Raw genomic sequence first — 24,157 nt, forward strand, 5'->3', positions numbered from 1 at the left:
TAGCATGTATTCTTGATACGGTATCATGAGAATGACAATTTACCTCTAGTTTTTCTCCCAAATCCTATAACCCAGTCTAACCATGAGAAAAGCATGAAGCAAATCCTCACTGAGGAATATTCTACACAGTACCTGACTAGTACTCCTCAAAATTGTCAAGGTTACAAAATACAAGGAAAGTTTGAAAAACTATCATAGCCAAGGGAAACTTAAGGAGAAATGATGACTAAATGTAATGTAACTTGGATGGGATCCTGGAACATAAAAAGCACACCAGGTAAAAACTAAGGAAATATGAATAAAGTATAGACTGTGGTTAATAATAATGTATCAGTATTGATTCACTACTTGTCACAAGTAAGGTGTAAGGTGTCCATAGCCAAGGAAATTGAGTATGTGGTACTAACTCTACTATTTTCACAGCTTTTCTGTATTCTGTGTTAAACGTTTGTTAAAAACATTAAAAAAAAATTGTAGATACTACTAGGGCTTTCTATATGCCTCTCAGATTGCATTCTTCCTATCCTCTGAAGTATCCTCTGACCTGCATTAGGTGTTGATTATCAACCTCATGCATAATATTACACTTGTACTATATATATGTTTTAAATTTATAGTATTTTTCATCTGATAAAATTTTATATAAATAGTATCATACCTTTATGTATTTGAGTGCGGTTGACTTTTCTGTTGTTCAGCATTGTGTGTGCTTTATTCGTATTGATAAATATAATTCTAATTCATTTACTGTGTGTTAGTCCATTGTTTGATTGTCACTGACCATTTTTGTTGTTGTAGTCCTGGATATTTGGTTGATTCTAATTTATTACTATTACTAATATTGTTGAAATAACTGTTCCTGTATGGGATTCCCAGTGCACAGACCTAAGACTTCTTCGAAGGTTTTTCCATTGCAGAAGAGTTGCTGAGTTCTAGAATATGTACATCTTCAATTTTGATAAATAATACAAAATACAGTGGTCACAGGACTGGAAGAGGTCAGTTTTCATTCCACTCCAAAAGAAAGGCAATGTCAAACTACCACACAATTGCACTCAGCTCACACGCTAGCAAAGTAATGCTCAAAATTCTCCAGGCTAGGCTTCAATAGTACCTGAACCATGAACTTCCAGATGTTCAAGCTGTATTTAGAAACAGCAGAGGAACAAGAGATCAAATTACCAGCATCCGCTGGATCATCGAAAAAGCAAGAGAGTTCCACAAAAACATCTACTTTTGCTTTATTGACTACGCCAAAGCCTTTATGTAGATCACAACAAACTGTGGAAAATTCTTAAAGAGATGGGAATACGAGACCACCTGACCTGCGTCCTGAGAAATCTGTATGCAGGTCAAGAAGCAACAGTTAGAAGTGGACATGGAACAACAGACTGGTTCCAAATAGGAATAGGAGTCCGTCAAGGTTGTATATTGTCACCCTGCTTATTTAACTTATATGCAGAGTACATCATGTGATGTGCCGGGATGGATGAAGCACAAGCTGGAATTAAGATTGCTGGAAGAAATATCAATAACCTCACATAAACAGGTGACACCACCCTTATGACAGAAAGTGAAGAAGAACTAAAGTCTCTTGATGAAAGTGAAAGAAGAGAGTGAAAAAATTGACTTAAAACTCAACATTCAGAAAACGAAGATCATGGCATCAGGTCCCATCACTTCATGGCAAATAGATGGGGAAACAATGAAAACAGTGAGAGACTTTATTTTGAGGGGCTCCAAAATCACTGTAGATGGTGACTACAGCCATGAAATTAAAAGACACTTGCTCGTTGGAAGAAAAGCTATGACCAATCTAGATAGCATATGAAAAAGTAGAGACATGACTTTACAATCAAAGGTCCATCTAGTCAAAGCTATGGTTTTTCCAGTGGTCATGTATGGATGTGAGAGTTGGACTGTGAAGAAAGCTGAGTGCCGAGGAATTGATGCTTTTAAACTGTGGTGTTGGAGAAAACTCTTGAGAATCCCTTGGACTGCAAGGAGATCCAACTAGTCAATCCTAAATGAAATCAGGCCTGAATATTCTTTGGAAGGACTGATGTTGAAGCTGAAACTCCAATATTTTGGCCACCTGATGCGAAGAACCAACCCATTGGAAAAGACCCTTTGCCGGGAGCCGGCATATTGCATATTGAGTGCATATTGCATATTGAGTGCAGCACTTTCCACAGCATCATCTTTCAGGATCTGGAATAGCTCAACTGGAATTCTATCACTGCCGGGAGCCAGCGTGAGGAATTCCGCCCATGACAAAGGTCATGAGGAAGGAGGCTCGGCATACGCAAAGGCGGGATCGAGCCTCAGGAGTCCCCCTGGAAATTCTCGAGCATCTACCCCCCAAACCAGAGTCTGCCTACTTTCTGCTTTGTGCTTTCACCTACACCTCTGACTTTACGGGGGGCTGTCCCCACTACCTCTCTCTGAAAAAAGAGTTAGCTTACAGCTCCAGTTAATAATTCCTGGGTGTGACAGTGTTTAACGTACAAACTCCTTTGGAAATCCTCTAGCCTGCCTGAATAGGTTTTTCCGGCCACATGTGATTGTTCAGAGCCTCCCAACTGTGAGAGGCAGGAGATGTTCTAAACTGTCTAAACACAGATTCCTTTGAGTAGTTAAAAGATTGATTAGAAATTGTATTGGTGAAGGGTTTTTCACTTATTGAGCCAATGTTTTCTGCTAAGTCTCCATACTCCATACCTACTGTGTCCTTGGCAGTGTATTGATTGATATAATGGGTGTATAGAAATGTAAGTAGTAGCCTCAATGTTTGTAACGTTGGACCCTTGAGTTAATTCTTTTCTTGATTGAGCCCACCTCACCTTTGCCCTATAGGAATGCAGCTTTGTCCAATGCTTTTTTGGAGGCTGGTGCCTGACTTTGGAATAATCACCTTTAGAGAAAGATAAGTTTCTTAAAATGTTAACAGGCCTCCTGGCCAGAAGATGATGTAATTCACCTGAACTTTTGCATATGATAAGTTTGAAAGCCTGGCTTCGATTAGGACCAGGAACTGCTGTCCTTGCATGACTCCACCCCTTCCCCCATTAGCCTCTATGCACAACTTTAGGTATAAAAACTACTTTGGAAAATAAAGTGCGGGCCTTGTTCACTGAAACTTGGTCTCCCCATGTCGCTCTCTCTTTCAAATTCTGGCTGAGTCTCCATCTGGAGTGCGGAACCCACCATGCTTGCTAATTATGCCTGGGCTTCTAAGATCCGACCGGGGAGGCCTCAGTGTCTCCTCTCCTTCGGGAGAACAGAAGGACGCCTGCGGCCTACGTAAGTGGTGCAAACTTCTTGTCTTGAAGTTTTATTGGTCTCCCGCGTAAACCAAGCTACTCAGCCTCTTTTCTCCACTGAATTTTCCTACTGAGCTATCCTCATTCTATTACTCTTTATATCTTTGATGGATAAATAATTAAATAGGTCGCCGACGCCGTCCCCGCTTCGAATACCCTGGATCAGCCGGGGCTGGACCCCGGCAACCCTTATGCTGGGAAAGATTGAAGGAGGGAAGAGAATGGGATGACAGAGGATAAGATGGTTGGATGGCATCCTTGACTCTATGGACATGAGTTTGAGTAAGCTCCGGGAGTTGCTGATGGACAGGGAGGCCTGGCGTGCTGCAGTCCATGGGATTGCAAAGAGTTAGACAGGACTGAGTGACTGAACTGAATACAAAATTGCTCTTTAAAAATGTTCTGTTCCCACAACAGTATATGAGAGTTGTCAATAAAGTGAAGAAACGACATTTAGTGTTGTGGAGTAGTTTACTTTTTGACAGTTTAATGGATGGGAAGTGCTATTAGTTTCCGTTCAGTTCAGTTCAGTCACTCAGTTGTGTCCGACTCTTTGTGACCCCATGGACTGCAGCATGCTAGGCTTCCCTGTCCATAACCAGCTCCTGAAACTTGCTCAAACTCATGTCCATTGAGTTGGTGATGCCATCCAACCATCTCATCCTCTGTCATCCCCTTCTCCTCCTGCCTTCAGTCTTTTCGCAGCATCAGAGTCTTTTCCGATCAGTCAGTTCTTCGCATCAGGTGGCCAAAGTATTGGAGCTTCAGCTTCAGCATCAGTCCTTCCAATGAATATTTAGGATTGATTTCCTTTCAGATTGACTGGTTTGATCTCCTTGCCATCCAAGGGACTCTCAAGAATCTTCTCCAATACCACAGTACAAAAGCATTAATTCTTTGGTGCTCAGCTTTCTTTATGGCCCAACTCTCACATCCATACATTAGTTTACATTTTCTTTATCATTAGTTTAGGTTGCTTCTTTTAGCCAACTTTTTCACTCTCCTCTTTCACCTTCAGCCTCATCAAGAGGCTCTTTAGTTCCTCTTCACTTTTTGCCATTAGGATGGTGTCATCTGCATATCTGAGGTTATTGATATTTCTCCTGGTAATCTTGATTTCAGCTTGAGCTTCATTCAGCCAGCATTTCTAATTATGTGCTCTGCATATGGATTAAATAAGCAGGGTGACATTATACAGCCTTGATGTACTCCCTTCCCTATTTTGAACCAGTCCGTTGTTCCATATCTGGTTCTAACTCTTGCTTTTTGGTTTAATGAATGAGGGAGCTTACACATCTGAAACAAGGTCCTGGAGCAACACCCCACCATGTGTAGCAATTGGTAGGGCGGACATCGTGGCAGGTTTCACTCCTGGGTGGAAGGGATAGATTAGTCACTTATTTGTGTCCATATGGAAGAGGAGATTGCCAGTTATAGGGGGAATTATGTCAAATTGACTCATTAGTTACCAGGGAAGTCAGAGGCCCACACCCCTCATCAACCTTTTGATAAAAAGAGCCACTAGCTGGGGCCCAGAACAAGTTTATAAGGTCAGTCATGTGAGTAAAGCAGGCGCTGTTAGGCAGGGGATGTACAGAGAACAAGAGAACAGCCATCTTGAGTGACCTGACTGTAGAGTTCTTTTTTTTTTTTTTTTTTTTGTAGAGTTCTTTTTAACCTTAAATGAAATACATATGTAAATGTAATTCACATATAATAAAATTAATATGCATAATTTCTAATCAGTAAGGTGACATGAGTATAATGTAAAGTTATGAGGAAAATAAAAAAGTAAAGTAATTTAAAATATATATTTAAAAATGTGAGTGTTGAGGAACTTTTGCTTCCACTAAGACTTTGTGCTTCCACTGCAGGGGAAGCAGGTTCAATCCTTGGTTAGGAACTAAGGTCCTGCATGCCATGTGGTGCAGTCAAAAAAAAAGAAAAAATGTAAATGTTGAAACATTACTGAATTAGAACATATAATGAATTAAATACTTGTAGGTATATATAGCATCATTGTGAATGTGCAGCAATAAGTGCAGACAGATATAGATGTTTTGGTTTGGTAGTTTAGATATAAAAATACAAATGGTATTGCCTCTGGTAATGAGATTTTGTAAAATGCTTGATAGCCTGTTTATAAAGTTCTGACCAAAGTACAAGCTATGTTAGTTGCATTCCTGGAAAATTCAGAACTTATTAAAACTGTGCAAAAAATACTTTTTTTAATGTAAAAAGTAAAAGACTAATTTCTAGGTCCAAGTAATTATAAACAGGTTTTCTTTCCACATGATCTTAGATGGGACACTGCCAAGTCATGCGGGACATGTGTCGGGTTTTTTTGTAGCATGTTCTTGAGCAGGGGTTGGCAAACTACATCCTGCAGGACACACTGGGCAAAAAAAAAGAAAACTATGTTATAGAGATGGTAACACATTTTTTAGGTGAACTGATTCTAGTTCAAGGTATTATTGATTGGAATCCAATCAAAATAACTTCTGTCACAAGTGAAGTTAAATCAGAGTAGATTTCTTGATATGCTTTGAGGAAAAGAATGATACACATCAGCTGTGTTGTGCTGTGATATTGTGAAGCAAAGTGCCAGTGGAAATAATTTTATTTAATTATAGTATATTATACAAGTTAATGTTTCTGTTGAGTCACATAGCCAGAAATTTTGGACCCTTATACCTGATAAATAGGCAGATATTCAGTAAATGTATGTTGAATTGTTATGAGAAATGCCTTTATGTTCTAACATTTATTGTACAATTTTTATATTAATAGAGGAATGAAAGACAACATGTTTGTCTTTCAGCCTCTGTTCCACCCATTCTACCTATATTCTGTGTGTACACTACCTGCCTTTACATTCCTCTGTTCTCATTTCTAATGCTTAAGTTTAGGTAGAACTCTTGCTTCCAAATGGTAGCTATACAGCTTAAACTATTTTGAATAGTAAATGGGATTTTTTGGTGTCTACAGGTGGAAAAGATGCTGAGATAACATGGAGTTGAAGAGAGGTCTGTAGGAACCAGGGCCTTGGGGATCACAGAACAGGGATAGCACTCCATTAGAATCCATTTTCATCTTTTTTTGCAGTCAGATATTTTGCCAGAAAATCAAAGATGACTGTTTACAACCATCTAGCCTCATATTCTTCTGGTACCATCACACCCAAGAGGCAAAACCACTTCTCCACCTACTCTAAATTGGGAGATTAATTTGGGTCAGTCACTGTGCCCAGAGAAAGGAGGTATTGTATTTTGGTTTGGAACTCTTGGTCAGGGAGGGGAAAGCTTGTTCTGAGATGAAGTATTAAACATCACTGTCCTATCCAAGGCTCCATTGCCTGATCCCTTTGATGATTTCCCACTTCAGTTTAGCTGCTTATTCTTCTCAGAACAGCAGTGGCAGTTAAGGTTTGAAAATTTATGGAAAAACATAATATAGTATAGTAGTATTATTGAATATGAACTATTTGGTTGAAGATAGGCTACAAATCTAAAATAATACATTTAACAAAATTTACTTAGTACTTCTTATGGACAGGGCATCACACATTTATAGTATATCAAACCAAGCCTGGCTATAAGGCACTGTGCAATTACGTAAGATTTCATCAGAGCACTAATTCATTTTACTCTCATCTTATTATTTTATTTTTATATTTTTATTTATTATTATTTTCTCATCATGGAACTGGATATTTATAGATTATAGTTATTAATAGAGAATTTGAGTGATGTGGATTTTTTTTTTCTTTTGGCCATGGCTTATGGCTTCTGAGATCTTTGTTCCCCGACCAGGGATTGAACCTGGGTCCTCAGCAGTGAGAGCATGGAGTCCTGTCTACTGGACCACCAGGGAATTCCCAATGTGAAATTTTTAACAGTAGCTTTTCTGATATTCAGTATTTTGAAAGGGAATATTTTTGTACTTATGAAGAGCTTATTCTCATTACTGTCTTTTGATGACCTTTTTTAAAAAGATGTATTTATTTGGCTGTGCTGGGTCTTCATTGCTGTGCATGGGCTTTTCTAGTTGCATCAAGCATGGACTAGTCTCTAGTTGGAGTGCATGGACTTCTCATCGTGATGGCTTCTCTTGTTGTGGAGCACGGGCTCTAGGGCCTGTGGGCTTCAGTAGCTGTGAGGCATGGTTCCAGTGGTTCTGGCTCGCAGACTCTGGAGTGCTGGCTCAGTTGTTGTGCTGCAGCAGGCTTAGTAGCTCCATGGCATGTGGGATCCTTCCAAACCAGGGATTGAATCTGTGTCCCCTGCATTAGCAGGTGGACTCTCAACCACTGGACCACCAGGGAAGGCCTTGATGACCCTTTGAAAGATTATTCAGTGATTAAGAATCATTTAAAAGTGTGATCTGTAGTTAAGAAACTATCTTTTTCTAGTTATCTTCCAAATTCAAATTTATTCCTTTTTCTGTCTTTAGTCTATTGCATCTGCAGACATGGATTTCAACCAGCTGGAGGCATTTTTGACTGCTCAAACCAAAAAGCAAGGAGGGATCACATCTGAGCAAGCTGCTGTCATTTCCAAGTTCTGGAAGAGCCATAAGACAAAAATCCGAGAGAGTCTTATGAACCAGAGCTGCTGGGACAGAGGGCTTCGGAGCTTGAGCTGGAGAGTTGATGGCAAATCACAGTCAAGACACTCAGCTCAAATACATACTCCTGTTGCCATCATGGAGCTGGAAATAGGGAAAAGTGGACAGGTGAGTTCAAACTTCGATCAATTCCCCTTTGTAAACTATATTTTCTATTACATGTTAGCCATACATTCAGAACAATTTATTTTACAGTCTTTGTTTGCAGAGATAATAATAGGAAAAGATTCTGCTTTTTAGAATCCTTTTTCAGAGATAGAAATCATCGGAAAATGTGGATATTCTCAATTGTGGATTGAGTCTGAAAGCCACCAGCCTCTAGTATAGCTATCTCAGAGGAACAAAATGGATCAATGAGGTGACTGCACAGAAGTTGTCCACTGCTCCCTTTTGGTTAGATCTCTGCATTCAGAATCTCCAAGGCAATGATAAAAATGCTAAATAAAGACCAGAAATTAAGATTAAACAACACAGAACAAAACTGACTCACAAAACTCATCTTTATAGGCATTCAGGTATAAGAGGCCATGTATTTTATTTACAATATTGTCCTAAAGACCCTGAGTATGTACTATTTCTGTCCCTGAGCCTACAAATAATTTTTAATTGATACTGATTATTTATAAAACAGTACTGCTTTCCTTGTGATGGAGAAGGAAATGGCAACCCACTCCAGTACTCTTGCCTGGAGAATTCCACGGACAGAGGAGCTTGTTGGGCTCTAGTCCATGGGATGACAAAGAGTCAGACACGACTGAGCGACTCTCACTCACTCGCTCACTGCTTTCCTTTCATTTTCCAGTGTCGTTATGGCAGACATCCACATGGCTTTTCTTGAAGTCAGTTTGAACTGGCAGTCATGTGACTGCCAGATCAGACTTTTAATGACCTGGTATATGTCTTTTGGGGGGGAAAAAGCAGCAACTTGTAATTAAGAAGAGAAAACCCAGATCACTGAATTAGCTAATTAGATTTATTCCCAGGTAAATAATCAAATAAGTGGTTCTGTTACATGCTATAATAGAAATGTATTTCTTTTCTTCTAATAAGAAGAACATTTTTTTAGCTGGCAGATTTCCTCACATATTCCCTTCTTGAGTTTCTTAGGATTGTTCAGTATTTGTAGTTCCCTAATGACTTTTAAATTTTAATTTAAAGATAATCCCTTTTTAAAAATTGTACTTTTGCAAAATTTATTTTGAGGTCCTTTTATTCCTTTATTTTGCAAGCCTTTATGACTTTGGTTTCTCTGATCCTAAAGTCCATTTTCTTAACCACTCCAATTAATTCCTAGGCCAAAAATCAGACATTTAAAAAGGTGCAGAAAGTATTCTTGGATATTTCAGTTTCACCAGCCATTTGTATAGGCTATTCGTTTTTTATGTTGGCAGTAGTGATTATTTCATTTTGTCTTCTAGTATTTGTTATTTGGGCAAGAAGATGCAAACATATGTATCTGCTTTGACTTTCCGAGAAAACCATGTGCTGTGCTATAAGTCACTTCAGTTGTGTCCGATTCTTTGCCACCCTGGTAGCCCACCAGGCTCCTCTGTCCATGAGATTCTCCAGGCAAGAATACTGGAGTGGGTAGCCATGCACTCCTCCAGGGGATCTTCGCAACCCTGGGATCGAACTGCATCTCTTAACCTCTTCTGATTGGCAGGCAGGTTCTCTACCACTAAGTGCCACCTGGGAAGAAAACTATTATAGTATTCCTTTAACTGGATATTTTCCTAGTATTTTTTGAGCTAGGGTTTTGATTTTATATGCCATCTAAACTTACTGGGTACTGACACAGGGATTTTAAAAATCTATTTTTGAGTTCCTATGATTTTCCTTTCATTTTGTTAGCTAAAGTAAAAAAAAAAAACTTTTTTAAAAATAGTGAAATTTTTTTTGTCAATCAGTAATTCTAAACATCACTACAGATGTTTTTTAGCTAGCTTCAGGAACATTTCATGATTATTTAGAATAAGTTGGTAAGCTTTTTTTAAGAGGACAGATATTTTAGGCTTGAGAGCTATATAGTTTCTGTCACAAGTACTCATCTTTCTTGCTGCAGCTCAGAAGCAGCCACAGGCAGTATGTAAACAAACGAGCATTGCTGTTTTTCGAGAAGGTTTACCTATTTCAGTAGAATCAATAGGTCCTAGAAGTCAGAGAGTCTTTAAGCACTTGTCTAAGGTAAATTACATAGGTGAGGTGACATATATGCCCATTTTCTAGAGAAGGTATACGAGGCAGATAAGTAAGGACTTGCTTCAGACACAGCTGCTAAGTGGTAAAGGGAGAATTAAAATGGGGATCACCAGACCTAGTTTTTCCAAAAATCATAGATGCCTACATCGAGGAGCTTTTTTAGCTTCTCACAATAGTCTGTGCCAAGAAAATATGTTAGGTATACAATGTGGTAATCAAGAGCATTGATAGGAATATCACTGAGCAATAAGAGGGAAAGAACTTTTGATATATACAACAAAACGGTTGAATCTCAAAATCATTTGCTGAGTGAAATAAGCCAGAGGAAACGTTTTTTTAGCATAATGTATGATTCTACTTATATAAAATCCTAGAAAATGCATGAAAATTTTTAAGTGTGGTAGAAATGTTTATGTTCATTGTGACAACAGGTTTATGGATATATATGTATATCAAACTTATGAAATTGCATACTTTAGATATGCAGTTTATTGTACATTATTTATACTTCAAAGTTGTAAAGAAAATGATCATTATGCAAATGATTGGAAATGTACTTAAACCCACAGAAATTCTTTGACTGCAAATATATCCTTAAATCAAGAAAAGTTGTAAAGAAAAAAGTAAACTGTAATAGAAACTAGACAACTAGACTGGTGGTAAAATATACAATGCAGATCCTACCGGAAATGTTTTTGTGAGACCTGGATCCTTGGTTAGTACTTCTGTCAGCTTCTAGGTGAATATTATTTATGACATACTCTACTAAGTCAATTTTTAGAATATACATAGGCAACAAAGGCTAAGTTATTTTCACAGTACTGTCATTGGATGAGTTTGTTAGAGAATTAATGATGCTAGGGTATTAAGAGGTTGCTTCTAAGAAGAACGATCAACTTTTCTGAACTCTGGTGTGTGTGTCTGTTCATATATCTCAATCAACTAAATCACCTTGTTCATTTTGTGTCATTTTAAATCAGTGGTTCTTGGTCAATGCTGCATATAAGAATGAGTTTTGGATCTTTAACAGTTTTCATGCTCTGGACATACTTCACACTAATTAAATAAGAATCTATGGAAGGCTTCCCTGGTGGCTCAGTTATAAAGAATCTGCCTGCCAATGCAGAAGACACAGGCTTGATCCCTGATCTAGGAATATTGCACATGCCATGGAGCACCTAAGCCCATGGGCCACAATTACTGAGCCTGTGCTCTAGAGCCCAGGGGCCTCAACTGCCGAGCCCACATGCCACAGTTGCTGAAGCCTGCATGCCTAAACCTGTGCTCCACAAGAGAAGCCACTACATTGAGAAGCCTGTATATTGCAACTAGAGAGTAGCCTGTCTAGTCTCAACCAGAGAAAAGTCTGCACAGCAACAAAGACTCAGCACAGCCAAAAATATAATAAATTTTTTAAAAAATAAAAAAAAAAAGAGAAGAATCTGTGGGAATGGGACCTGGGCATCAGAATTCTTTAAAATTGGTGATTTCAAAAAAAGGGTGGGGACTTTCCAGGCCATCCAGTGGTTAAGACTCTACTGCAGGGGTTACAGGTTTGATCCTTGGTCGGGAAACTAAAATCCTGCATGCCCTGTAGTGTGGCCAAAATACAAACAAACAAAAAAAAAAGCCAACTAAAACTGGTGATTTCAGTATTCATCCAGGATTGAGAACTACTGTGTTAAAGGTAGCAAAATACTCTGATTTAAAATGTTAATAGAGCTTGGCATTAAATGTTTACAGTGAGAATGATGTTGGCCTGTTAGTTCTACTTGCCATAATTTGTGAAGTGCTTGAGGACTATTTAGAAAAGGCAGAGGAACCAGAGGTCAAACATCCATTGGATCATAGAAAAAGCAAGAGAGTTCCAGAAAAACATCTACTACTGCTTTATTGACTACACTAAAGCCTTTGACAGTGTGGATCACAACAAACTGTGGAAAATTCTTCAAGAGATGGGAATACCAGACCACTTGACCTGGCTCCTGAGAAATCTGTATGTAGGTCAAGAAGCAACAGTTAGAACTGGACATGGAACAACAAACTGGTTCCAAATTGGGAAAGGAGTACATCAAGGCTGTATATTGTCACTGTGCTTATTTAACTTCTATACAGAGTACATCATGCTAAATGCTGGGCTGGATGGAGCACAACCTGGAATCAAGATTGCCAGGAGAAATATCAATAATCTCAGATATGCAGATGACACCACCCTTATGGCAGAAAGTGAAGAGGAGCTAAAGAGCCTCTTGATGAAAGTGAAAGAGGAGACTGAAAAAAGCTGGCTTAAAGCTCAACATTCAAGAAACGAAGATCATGGCATCTGGTCCCATCACTTCATGGCAAATAGATGGGGAAACAATGGAAACAGTGACAGACTTTATTTTTTGGGGCTCCAAAATCACTGTAGATGGTGACTGCAGCCATGAAATTAAAAGATGCTTGCTTCTTGGAAGAAAAGCTATGACAGACCTGGATAGCATATTAAAAAGCAGAGACATTATTTGCCAACAAAAGTCTGTCTAGTCAAAGCTATGGTTTTTCCAGTAGTCATGTATGGATGTGAGAGTTGGACCATAGAGAAAGCTGAGCGCCAAAAAAACTGATTCTTCCAAACTGTGGTGTTGGAGAAGACTCTTGAGAGTCCCTTGGACTGCAAGGAGATCCAACCAGTCCATCCTAAAGGAAATCAGTCCTGAAATATTCATTGGAAGGATTGATGCTGAAGCTGAAGCTCCAATACTTTGGCCACCTGATGCGAAGAACTGACTCATTGGAAAAGACCCTGATGTTGGGAAAGACTGAAGGCAGGAGAAGAAGGGGATGACAGAGGATGAAATAGTTGGATGGCATCACTGACTCGATGGACATGAGTTTGAGCAAGCTCTGGCAGTTGGTGATGGACAAAGGAATCCTGGTGTGCTCCAGTTGCAAAGAGCTAGACATGACTGAGCGGCTGAACTGACTGAGGACTATTTATTCAGGTACTAGATGTCGTGGTGGTAGGTTTTTGGGTTTCCCCCCACCTCCCTGCTTAAGTTTCTCTCTCCTACCCAGTTTGTCTGCATTACTTCTTTCTTTGCTCCAAAAAGTACATTTGACAGTTGGCAGCCAAGTGCATGTATTACCTCTTTTTTTTTTTTCTCTTATTAACTGCAATATATAATACCTTTGAAGTATGAGGAAGCCAAAGTAGTAGAGAAGTTACTAAGGAAGTAAATATTTATGGAAGTATGCAAAGCTAGAGAAAATGACTATGCACTAGTAACCTAATTACTTTTCTTATAGTAAATGCTTTTCTTCAACAGAAATAAAATTTTTGTAGGAATAAAACATGAATTGAGTTGTAAAAGTACACAGAAAAGTTTGAGGTGCACATTTCATGTCCAAAGGGAAGAACATCAGTGCTTTACTTGTATAATTGATATCCTTCTTATTTTATCATAAATCATAGAGAGACCTAAGCCTTGAGGACTGGCGTGTATATTAGGAAAGTTTCATTGTTTTGCTTACTTAGTCAGAACCACTGTTGTGTTTGTCGTTCCTGGAACTGAAACAGAATTTCTCATAGAATGTTTTTCTTTTTTTAAACAGTAACGTTCTTGGGTGGGGGGGATCGTTTATATGCTTAGTAGAGTCTCATATATAGTTACTTCTCTCTTTTGAGCCTCAATTTTGGCTTTTTATAAAGACATACTAGTTTTTCTTTTGTAACTTCTTGTTTTTCAAGACCAGTAAGACATTTTGTGAGGAAACATTTTGCCACAACTTCCATGCTAAACCATGCAGTAGTAAATTATTTCTTCTTTCTTCTGCTAAATTGTTTTTTCTTAAGTATTTAGAGATTCCCTGCCTGTAGAGATCCTGAAGTATAAAGCTCTGTTTCTTTACTGTCATTTTTAAAAAATGGCTAATGTTGCCTTTTCTAGACAAAGTTTTAGTGTATCAAGCACTCTAGTTTTGGGCTATGTTTTTAGCCTACATAGGGAAGAAGTAGAGTCTACCTTTACTGATCTGTTTTTTTTCCTCCCCGTCTCATCAGATATGCAGTCCTGTCGTTTTCAAACAGTTAGATAAGTTAGATAAGATATGTGATATCAAGAGATTATATACAATGGTGAGTGAGTATCAATGAAAGTTGCTCAGTCATGTCAGACCCCAGGGACTGTAGCCCCCCGGCTCCTCTGTCCATGGAATTCTCCAGACAAGAATACTGGATTGGGTAGCCATTCCCTTGTCCAAGAGATCTTCCCAACTCAGGAATCAAACTTGGGTCTCCTATGTTGCGCACGGATTCTTTACCATCTGAGCCATCAGGAAGCCCAGACAATGATAAACATGCTCTCATTTCTTAGATTAAGACAGATTTGGCTCTGGATTAAAAGGCCAGTATTTTATCTGAAACACAGGTAAATATCTAACCTCAAAGAAAGTAATCACTATTTTTAATTTGCACAATTCCTTCTAAAACAATGTACACTGATCTCCTTGTATAATTCTGTCTGGTAAGGAGCAAGAACCTACTAAAACCTGAGTAATTATCAGTTTTATGCCGAGCGCTCTTACTTACTACTGTAGCCTTTTAAGCCTGAGCGCAGCCACCACAACTCCCTGCTTTGTGTCATAGGAGAAGAAGCGAAGTTTAAAACACATTCTCTCTTTCTCATGCCTTTCTCTTTTACATACATATATATACACTTATCTGTATATGTATCAGTATGTGGGGAAATTTGTAAGGATGGGATATAGAGAATTAGCACTTAGTCACCATTTTGAGATCACGTTGCAATAGCTTGGATAATCTTATTTAGTTATACAAGTTGTAATGCTTGGCCTATTTCTGATAATTCTTGTTTTTAAAGTTGGATTTTCACTTTTAACAATGTAATAAAGGAAAGCCTCCAGAGAAATTAGTCAAACTAATCTAACAAACCACCCTTTGTCATTATGGATTGATGAAATTTAACAGCTTGAGGATGCTTTAAATCAATTTAGAATACTTTTTTTTAATAAAGGAATTTTCCATTTTATATTTTATATAAAGTTTCAAATATTGGGTTTATTTAAACTTTAGTTCTAAATAGGTCAACCCTTTTTGTAGCTCTAACATATATTTCATATTAGTTTGTTTTCTAAAGTTGTAGTCCTAAACTTACAGTTCCAAGATATAATTTGTAGAAGGACAGTGCCCAAGGGCACTATAACAACACAGAAAATAAATAGAGTAAAAAATTTGGTCCTCTTTGAAAGCCGTTGTGATTTTTATTGTGTTCATTTTTGTTAAACAAACATGGAGACTGAAAACTTAATATTTAAATTCTGGCTAACTCTGAATTAGCTATTTGCAAAAATACCTTGTACAGAAGGAAATGTTGTACAAAAGAAAAAAGATGCTAGAAAACTTTTGTTAGCATTTCTAATTAGACTGAGTAGAGAATATGTAATAGCCAGTGGGGGAAAAAATTTAAGTGATCATCTAGTTTTGAAACAATTAAAATCAGCACTTTTCAGTAGTCAATAATTTACCAGTTAAAAAGTTGGCATTTTGGGGTATTTTAATGTAAGAATTATGTAGTAATAAGTGGCATTTAATATTTTAATGTGTTAAAGATTAGACTGGTCTACTGTTAATACACTTGATTTTCTTAAGCCTTTGTTCAAAAATTTATATAATATTTTTGCATTTATTTTAGTCTTAAGTGACAACTTATGAACAACTTTTGAAACTTTGAAACTTTGAAACTTATGAACAACATTTGACATACTTGAATTCTCTATTCTTTGAAACACTTGTCTTCTAAGACACCATAGTTGCCTAATTTTCCTTTTAATTTCTAGTCTGTTCTTTTTTTTTTGCCCCCCTTTTCATATTGTTCTTGGTTTCTTATTTCCCCAGCTTCTCAATGTTAAAGTGTCCCTGAGCTTAAGTTTTGGTCTTATTTTCTTCCCTATCTGCAACACACTTCCTGCTGCTGCTGCTGCTGCTGCTGCTAAGTCACTTCAGTCCTGTCCGACTCTGTACAACTCCAGAGATGGCAGCCCACCAGGCTCCCTTGTCCCTGGGATTTTCCAGGCAAGAACACTGGAGTGGTTTGCCATTTCCTTCTCCAATGCATGAAAATGAAAAGTGAAAGTGAAGTTGCTCAGTCGTGTCTGACTCTTAGCAACCCCATGGACTGCAGCCTTCCAGGCTCCTCCATCCATGGGATTTGCCAGGTAAGAGTACTGGAGTGGGTACTTCTCCACACACTTCTCCACACACTTCCTAGGTGGTTTTATTTGTTTAATGGATTTAAATACCGTCTGTTCTAAAGGAGATCAGTCCTGGGTATTCTTTGGAAGGAATGATGCTAAAGCTGAAACTCCAGTACTTTGGCCACCTCATGCGAAGAGCTGACTCATTGGAAAAGACTCTGATGCTGGGAGGGATTGGGAACAGGAGGAGAAGGGGACGACAGAGGATGAGATGGCTGGATGGCATCACTGACTTGATGGATGTGAGTTTGAGTGAACTCCGGGAGTTGGTGATGGACAGGGAGGCCTGGCGTGCTGCAATTCATGGGGTTGCAAAGAGTCGGACACGACTGAGCGACTGAACTGAACTGAACTGATACCCTAAGAACTCCCAAATTTGTATTTCCAAACTGAATTTCTCCCTTAAATGCCATGTATATACTTATGACGTACTTGAGAACTCTAAATGTGGAAGGGCTATCAAAAAATTGAATATGCCTCAGACTAAGTTCCTCTGTTGCCTCCCTTATTTGTTCCTACTTCATTTTTTATCATCTCAGTCAGTGTTACCTCCATTCCTCTACTTCCTATCCTCTTCTCATGCCCACATCTAGTCCATCATCAGATCTTGCTGGGTTTAATTTGATTACTTTTCACTGTTCCCCTCTACTCTGTTCAGATCACCATAACTTCTCTCCTAGATTGTAGGAACATCCTCCTAACTGAACTCTCTGCATCTGCCTTTGGCAATTCTCTACACACAGCAGTGTGTCAACAGTAACTCTGTTAAAGCCAAGTCAGTTAATGTGTTCATCTCTCTGTAGGGCCTTCATATCACAATCAGATTAATCTCTCTCTCCCCTGCTTAGTCTGCTATAGCAAGACCCAGTGGCCTCCTTGCTGATTCATGGCTCATGCTAAGCATGCTCCCTCTTTAGAGTCTGCACATTTGCTGATCTCTCTGTCTTGATTGGTCTTCATTCAAGTATCCTAGAGTTAGTCTTTTCACTTTCCTGAGGTCTTTTTAATCTTATTTCATTTACTTATTTTTCTAAGGTCATTTAAAAAAATTTACCTTCTCAATAGCGCTTTCCCTGAACACCTCTCTAAAGTTTAGTCTTCACTTTCTGTTTTATTTTTTGAAAACTTTATTGAGCTATAATTTCCATACAGTACAGTATATCTATTGGAAGTATCCCATTTGATTAATTTTGGCTGGTGTATATGTGTACTTGTGAAACCACCATGGCAGTCAAGTGACAGAGCAGGTTATTCATCCCTTAAAAGTTTCCTTCTTCCCCTGTACAATTCATCTCTCTCTCTCCAGCACAGTTCCTAGACAACCACTGATCTACATTTGATCATCATCAATTAGTCTTTTCTGCTTTATTTTTTCTTCTTGGCACTTACTGCTATCTACCATGCTATATATTTTATTGTACCTACTATACTTGTCTGCGCTCCATATTAGCATGCAAAGGGATGAGGATTATTGCGGTTTTGTTCATTGCTATATTCTCAAAGTCTAGGATGCTACTTGGCACATAATGTTCAGGAAATAGTTGTTGAATGAATAAACGAATCATATAACTCACTATTTTACTAAGCATCTACTATCAGGCACTATGTAGGTGTTGAGGATATATCTGTGAACAATATGGACAACTCTTATCTTAAGGAGCTGACAGAAAACAAAAAATAGTAGTAAGTAGTGTAAGAACGTGTATCAGAGACTGAAGAGCCTTATCAAAGCTCAGAAAAGGAAATGGCTCTCTTTACCCAAGAAGTTGAGAAAGGTAGTTCTAAGGAGGTCACATTTGCATTTGATTTCACTGACTTCATCTCTGATTCAGTGTTGTGAACTAAGAAAAATGAAAAAGGTGGTACAGATAGTATGACTTCTCTAGAGTTTATGAGCATAACCCTTTTGTTTAGCACATAGATGTGACCTTTGGCACTGGTTTAGTACAGGTTGCCCTTTCTTTCCTTCTTACTTTCTTCCTTCCTTTCTCTCTCTCCACCTCCCTCCTTCCCACCACTTTATTTTTCTTTCCTTTTTTTTTAGGGAAAAAAAAAACTTTTCCTACATGTTGATTTTCCAGTTTCTCAAACCATAGGTAGTAACAAGTACCAGGAAGTAAATTGGCAGAAAAATTGTCTCAAGCAAAAGCAAGACTCATTTACTACAGTAATTTTCAGCATCGCTGTGAATCAGACTCACTTAAGGAGCTTTAAAAAATTATGGACCCCCAGACCCCACCTCAAAGTAAAGGACTTTTGCTTTTGTTTGAGAGAGGGAAGGCTTCTCTAAGAAGGCAGGGTGATTGGAGAGCACAAAATACATAAGAAGGGACAGCAAAGGCAGGAAGTTGGCCGTGGTAGGAAATTTGAATTTTTATTCAAAGTATAGTAGGAAACCACTGGAGGGCTTCAAAACAAGGGACTGATGTAATGTGGTTTATGTCCTCATAGAATTCCTGAATTCATGTGAGAAGGATGGCTTATTATAGAGTCAAAAGTGAAGCCATGGTTCTGAGAGGTTAGGGGAAAAAATCACCAAGGTTGGAACTGTTTTTTTGCACGTTAAAAGCTATTCTCTTTTGCTTCCAAATATCTGTGTGATATTAGTAGGTAAAATGGGATTTCAAGGTAAAAGCAAAAATTCTGAAAACTTCCTCTTTCATTTTATTAGAAAGGTTAGGTATCTAGAATGAACAGAGCCAAAATTAGTACTTTGTTTCAAAATGGGTTTTCGTGGGTTTACCTGGACTTCTGACAGTCTTCATCCCACATTTCTACCTCTTTCCCATAATTAGGACGATCTCCTTCCTTTTCAAATTTTGTTGTAACATGTTTCAAAACTTGGAAAGCCCAGGGATAACTAATAAAAATCATTACAGTGCCAAAAGGGAAAGCATAGTCAGGAGAACACTTAGCAGGTGCTATAGTGGTGGGCCAGGTAAGAATGTTAGCCAGGAAGATGGAGATAATTTTAGCAATCAAGGTGGAGAGAAGTGAGCAGATAGAAGAAATGTTTTAATGTAGATAAGTTGCTTTGGGATGTGTTGGAAGCGATGGAAGAAATGAAAGAATGTGAAGAATTGGGAATAACTTGTTTTTTGTATGAATATGTTAGTATAAATTGGTAACCTTAGTCTTTATTTAACAGTCTTACTTCCAAGTTTGGTGGGGTGGTTTAGTCGCTAAGTCATGTCCGACTCTTGTGTCCCCATGGACTGTAGCCTACCAGGCTCCCCTGTCCATGGGATTCTCCAGGCAAGAATACTGGAATGGGTTGCCATTTCCTTTTCCAGGGCATCTTCCAGACCCAGGAATTGAACCCAGGTCTCCTGCATTGTAGGCAGATTCTTTACCAGCTGAGCTACAAGGGAAGCCCCTACTACTAAGTTGGCCATCTAATATACAATTTGAGTTTTTTGGTAGTTGTTATCACTAGCCCTTCCACTTGGGAAAAAAATAAATCAAAAGAAATTATTTAACATTTGGCAATTAAGAAAATGCTTTTGTGCTGAAGTAATTTTATTTTATTTTTTAAAAAGCCCCAATTTATGAAGAGATGCATTTGAGATTTTTGAACTTAAATTCTTCCTAATGAGCTTTAAAAAATATCATTATTTCTTATGATGTGCCCTTTTCTTTCTGTATATTATGTTTCAGTGTAAAGATTTAAAGAGAGAAAGAGTGATCAGTGTTTGTCTTTGCAAACTTGTTGACCGTGTTTGAGAACAGGGCTTTAGCACTGGTGAAGTCCTCAGCTTCTAATAGCCTGCCAACAGGCAGCTCGTGGACTTCTTTCAGATTGTTGCCATTCAGGCTCTTTGGTTCTATTCTTGTGGACAGATGGGGTATTTGAGAGGAAGCCAGGAAACCAAGCTTTAAGAGAACTTGGGAACAGTTTTTGTGCTAAACTCAGGGTGACTGGGTATCCTGCCCAGCAATGTTGAAGCTGCTTGTGTTTGTCTAGTATTTATGTACTGGCTCAGGGCCTGTGGGCTTCATTCCATGTATGCTGCTGCTTTACAGCCAAGATAAATGTAGAAGGCCTCTGACCCAAGCCCACTCTTAGAACTTTTAAAAAAAGTATGTAAAATATACAAGATGTAAAATTTACCATTTAACCATTTTTAAGTGGTATTAAGTACATTACCACTCTCTATTTCTAGAACTTCTTTATTATCCCAAACAGGAACTCTGTACTTATTAAACAATAACTCTCCATTCTCACCTCTCTGGCCCCTGATAATCTCTGTCTACTTTCTGTGTCTTTGAATTTGCTTGTTATACAAGGTACCTCATGGAAGTGGAGTCATAAGATGCTTACCCTCTTGTGTCTTGCTTACTTTGCTTTGCATAATATGTTAAGATTTATCCATGTTGTAGCACTGTGTCAGAATTTCATTGCTTTCTGAGGCTGAATAATATTCCACTGTATGCCTCCACTGTGTGTGTATATATGTACACACACACACACACACACACACACACACACACACATTTTATTTATCCGTGAATCTGTTCATGGTCAGTTGAGTTGTTTTCACTTTTGGTTTTTGGTAAGTAATATTATTATGGATGTGATGTACAAATATCTGTTTGAGTCCCTGCTTAGGGTGTATACCTAGGAGTAGAATTGTGAGAACATATGATAATTCTGCATTTAAATTTTTGGGGAACTGCCAAACTGTTCTCCACAATGGCTACAACCACTTTTTATCCTTTCCAGCAATGTGCAGGGGTTCTAATTTCTGCACATCCTCATCAACAGCTTTTCTTTCCTTCTTTCTTTTTTTTTTTTTCTTTTTTAATTGCTATCCTAATAGATTTGAGTGGTATTTCATTGTGGTTTTGAGTCACATTCCATAATAATTAGTGATGTTGAGCATCTTTTCATGTACTTATTGGTAATTTGTATATCTTCTTTGGAAAAATGTTTACTTAAATCCTTTGCCCACTTTTAATCCGGTTGTTTATTGTTACTGTTGGGTTATACAAGTTCTTTGTATGTTATGGATATCAATCACTTATTGGATATATGATTTACAAATATTCTTCAGCATTCTGTGATTTGTCTTTTCACTCTCTAGATAATATCCTTGTATGTACAAAAAAATTTTAATTCTGATGTAGTCCAGTTTTTCTATTTTTTCTTTTGTTTCCTATGCTTTTAATATCATGTCCAAGAAGTAATTACCAAATCCAGTGTTATGAAACTTTTCCCATTTTCTTCCAAGGGTTTTATAGTTTTAGCTCTATGTTTAAGTCTTTGATCCATTTTGATTTAATTTTTATTTATGGTGTAAGAAGCCTGGCTGGCTACTGTCCATGGGGTTGCAAAGAATTGGACATGACTGAGCGACTAACACTTTCACTTCCACAAGGTCATTTGTAACATTTTGGGATGGATTTTTAAAAATTTATTTCTCAATTGAGGAAAAATAAAAGTGGGACTTTTGAACTTACAAGCTAAGTTTCAGTTTTATCATGTTTCTCATCTTTCTGTAATTAATTAAAGAGAGTTCAGTAGTATCACCCAAGATACAGGAGGCACTTAATAATAAGTTGTAGTCATTAAAAGTGAGCTCAGATTAACTGCCAAATAAGTTCAACATCTTTTTCATTGCCAGGGTTATTAACTTAAGTAGATTAGAGAGAGTCAATAATAGTGGAAGTATGTCTATATCTGAATTTTAATGTTATTTATCTGTGGTTATAGTACAGAAGTAGGAACTGAATTATGATGATAAAACTAATGAGTGCATAGTTCACTGAGTGACATCCAAACAAGATTGATTACAAAGTGTGTTTGACCAGTTATACTGTGATAAATAACCCCCTCACACATGCCCTAAGTCTAGGAAAAACAGCTTAGCCCTCTAGGAATATAATTTAAGGTTTCCATGCTGTAGCACCTGTTTTCCATGCTCTATCATCTATTGTGCAGTCTAGCCACGTGGGACTATATTTTCCATACATACATATCCTTCTCTGTTGCTACTTGGAATGTTCTTATCCATGCCCATTTTCACTTGGTTAAATCCTCTCTCTTCTGTAGCATTCGTATTGCTTATTATCTCTGCCATGAATTCCTGTCTAGTTATCTCAACTAGATCCGATAATCTGAGTTCTCAGGATATTTGAACCTTTCTTTAAAATTTCTTACAACTTAGACTTTTAAAAAATTGAATTTATTTATTTTTAATAGAAGGATAATTGCTTTACAGTATTGTGTTGGTTTCTGCCAAACATCAAATGAATCAGCCATCAGTTCAATTCAGTTCAGTCACTCAGTTGTATCTGACTTTGCAACCCATGGACTGCAGCACGCCAGGCTTCCCTGTCCATCACCAACTCCCGGAGCTTGCTCAAATTCATGTCCATCGAGTCAGTGATGCCATCCAACCATCTCATCATCTGTCTTCCCCATCTCATCTTTCCTTCAATCTTTCCCAGCATCAGGGTCTTTTCTAATGAGTCAGTTCTTTGCATCAGGTGGCCAAAGTATTGGAATTTCAGCTTCAGCATCAGTTCTTCCAAGGCATATTCAGGACTGATTTCCTTTAGGATGGACTGGTTAGATCTCCTTGCAGTCCAAGGGACTCTATGAAGAGTCTTCTCCAACACCACAGTTCAAAAGCATCAATTCTTCATCGCTCAGCTTTCTTTATAGTACAAATTTCACATCCATACGTGACTACTGGAAAAACCAGAGCTTTCACTAGATGGACTTTTGTTGGCAAAGTAAATATGCTGTCTAGGTTGGTCATAGCTTTTCTTCCAAGGAGCAAGCATCTTTTAATTTTGTGGCTGCAGTCACCATCTGCCCTAAAAAATAAAGTCTGTCACAGTTTCCATTGTTTCCCCATCTATTTGCCATGAAGTGATGGGACCAGATGCCATGATCTTCGTTTTTTGAATGTTGAGTTTTAAGCCAGCTTTTTCAGTCTCCTCTTTCATTTTCATCAAGAGGTTCTTTAGTTCTTCTTCACATTCTGCCATAAGGGTGGTGTCATCTGCATATCTGAGGTTATTGATGTCAGCCATAGGTATATCTATGTCCCCTCCCTCTTGAACCTCCCTCCTACCTCCCTCACCACCCCACCCCTCTAGGTTGTTACAGAGCCCCGGCTTGAGTTCCCTGAGTCAAATTCCCATTGGCTATCTAACAACTTATTTAAAATAAAAAACAGAGCACTTACTATTAGTGTCTAACTTAATTAAGCACAAAAGAAGGTTAGCAGGTTATGTCCTTAAGAAGCCCAGAAGTGGCTGTTGAGTCTCTCCAACTCTGTTCATGTCATTCTGTAAACAAGCTTACTCTCTCTGGCGGTAAAAGGATGGCTCTCAAGTCCCAGCTTATCTTTTCAGCTTAACATTACCAATGGAAAGAGGTATGTCTCTCTTCCCAACATATATATATTGAATAAAGGCTGAAATTCTTATTTTCTCTGCTTAAGTCACATGGCTGTCCACAGAGAAATCACTATATATAGGAATTAAGATAGTTTAAACTTGCAGTATTTGCCCAGCTCTTTAACCAGGAGTAGGGTAGTGTCAAGACTATGGTTTTTCCAGTAGTCATATACAAATGGAGCTTTCCAGCTCCATAAAGAAGACTGAGCATCAAAGAATTGATGCTTTCAAATTGTGGTGCTGGTGAAGACCCTTGAGAGTCCTTTGGACTAAAAGGAGATCAACCCTAAAGGAAATCAACCCTGAATATTCATTGGAAGGATTGATGCTGAAGCTGAAGCTCC

At 38.1% G+C, this 24,157-nt stretch overlaps 1 protein-coding gene across 6 annotated transcripts in view; it reads left to right on the top strand.

Annotated features, from left to right (window-relative positions):
- Positions 1 to 24,157, top strand: part of COMMD1 (copper metabolism domain containing 1) — a 177,922-nt gene that overhangs the window by 61,024 nt on the left and 92,741 nt on the right. For 5 of the 6 annotated variants that reach the window (XM_055540410.1, XM_055540409.1, XM_055540412.1 and 2 more), the window contains one exon: positions 7,776 to 8,057. In XM_055540410.1, the coding sequence (XP_055396385.1) occupies positions 7,776 to 8,057 (282 nt within the window). Of the gene's footprint in view, positions 1 to 3,046; positions 3,304 to 7,775; positions 8,058 to 24,157 lie in introns of those variants that run through there. The other variant, XM_055540414.1, reaches the window with a different exon arrangement.

This window comes from Bubalus kerabau, chromosome 11, assembly GCF_029407905.1.
Source record: "Bubalus kerabau isolate K-KA32 ecotype Philippines breed swamp buffalo chromosome 11, PCC_UOA_SB_1v2, whole genome shotgun sequence".
Classification (NCBI taxonomy): Eukaryota; Metazoa; Chordata; class Mammalia; order Artiodactyla; family Bovidae; genus Bubalus; species Bubalus kerabau.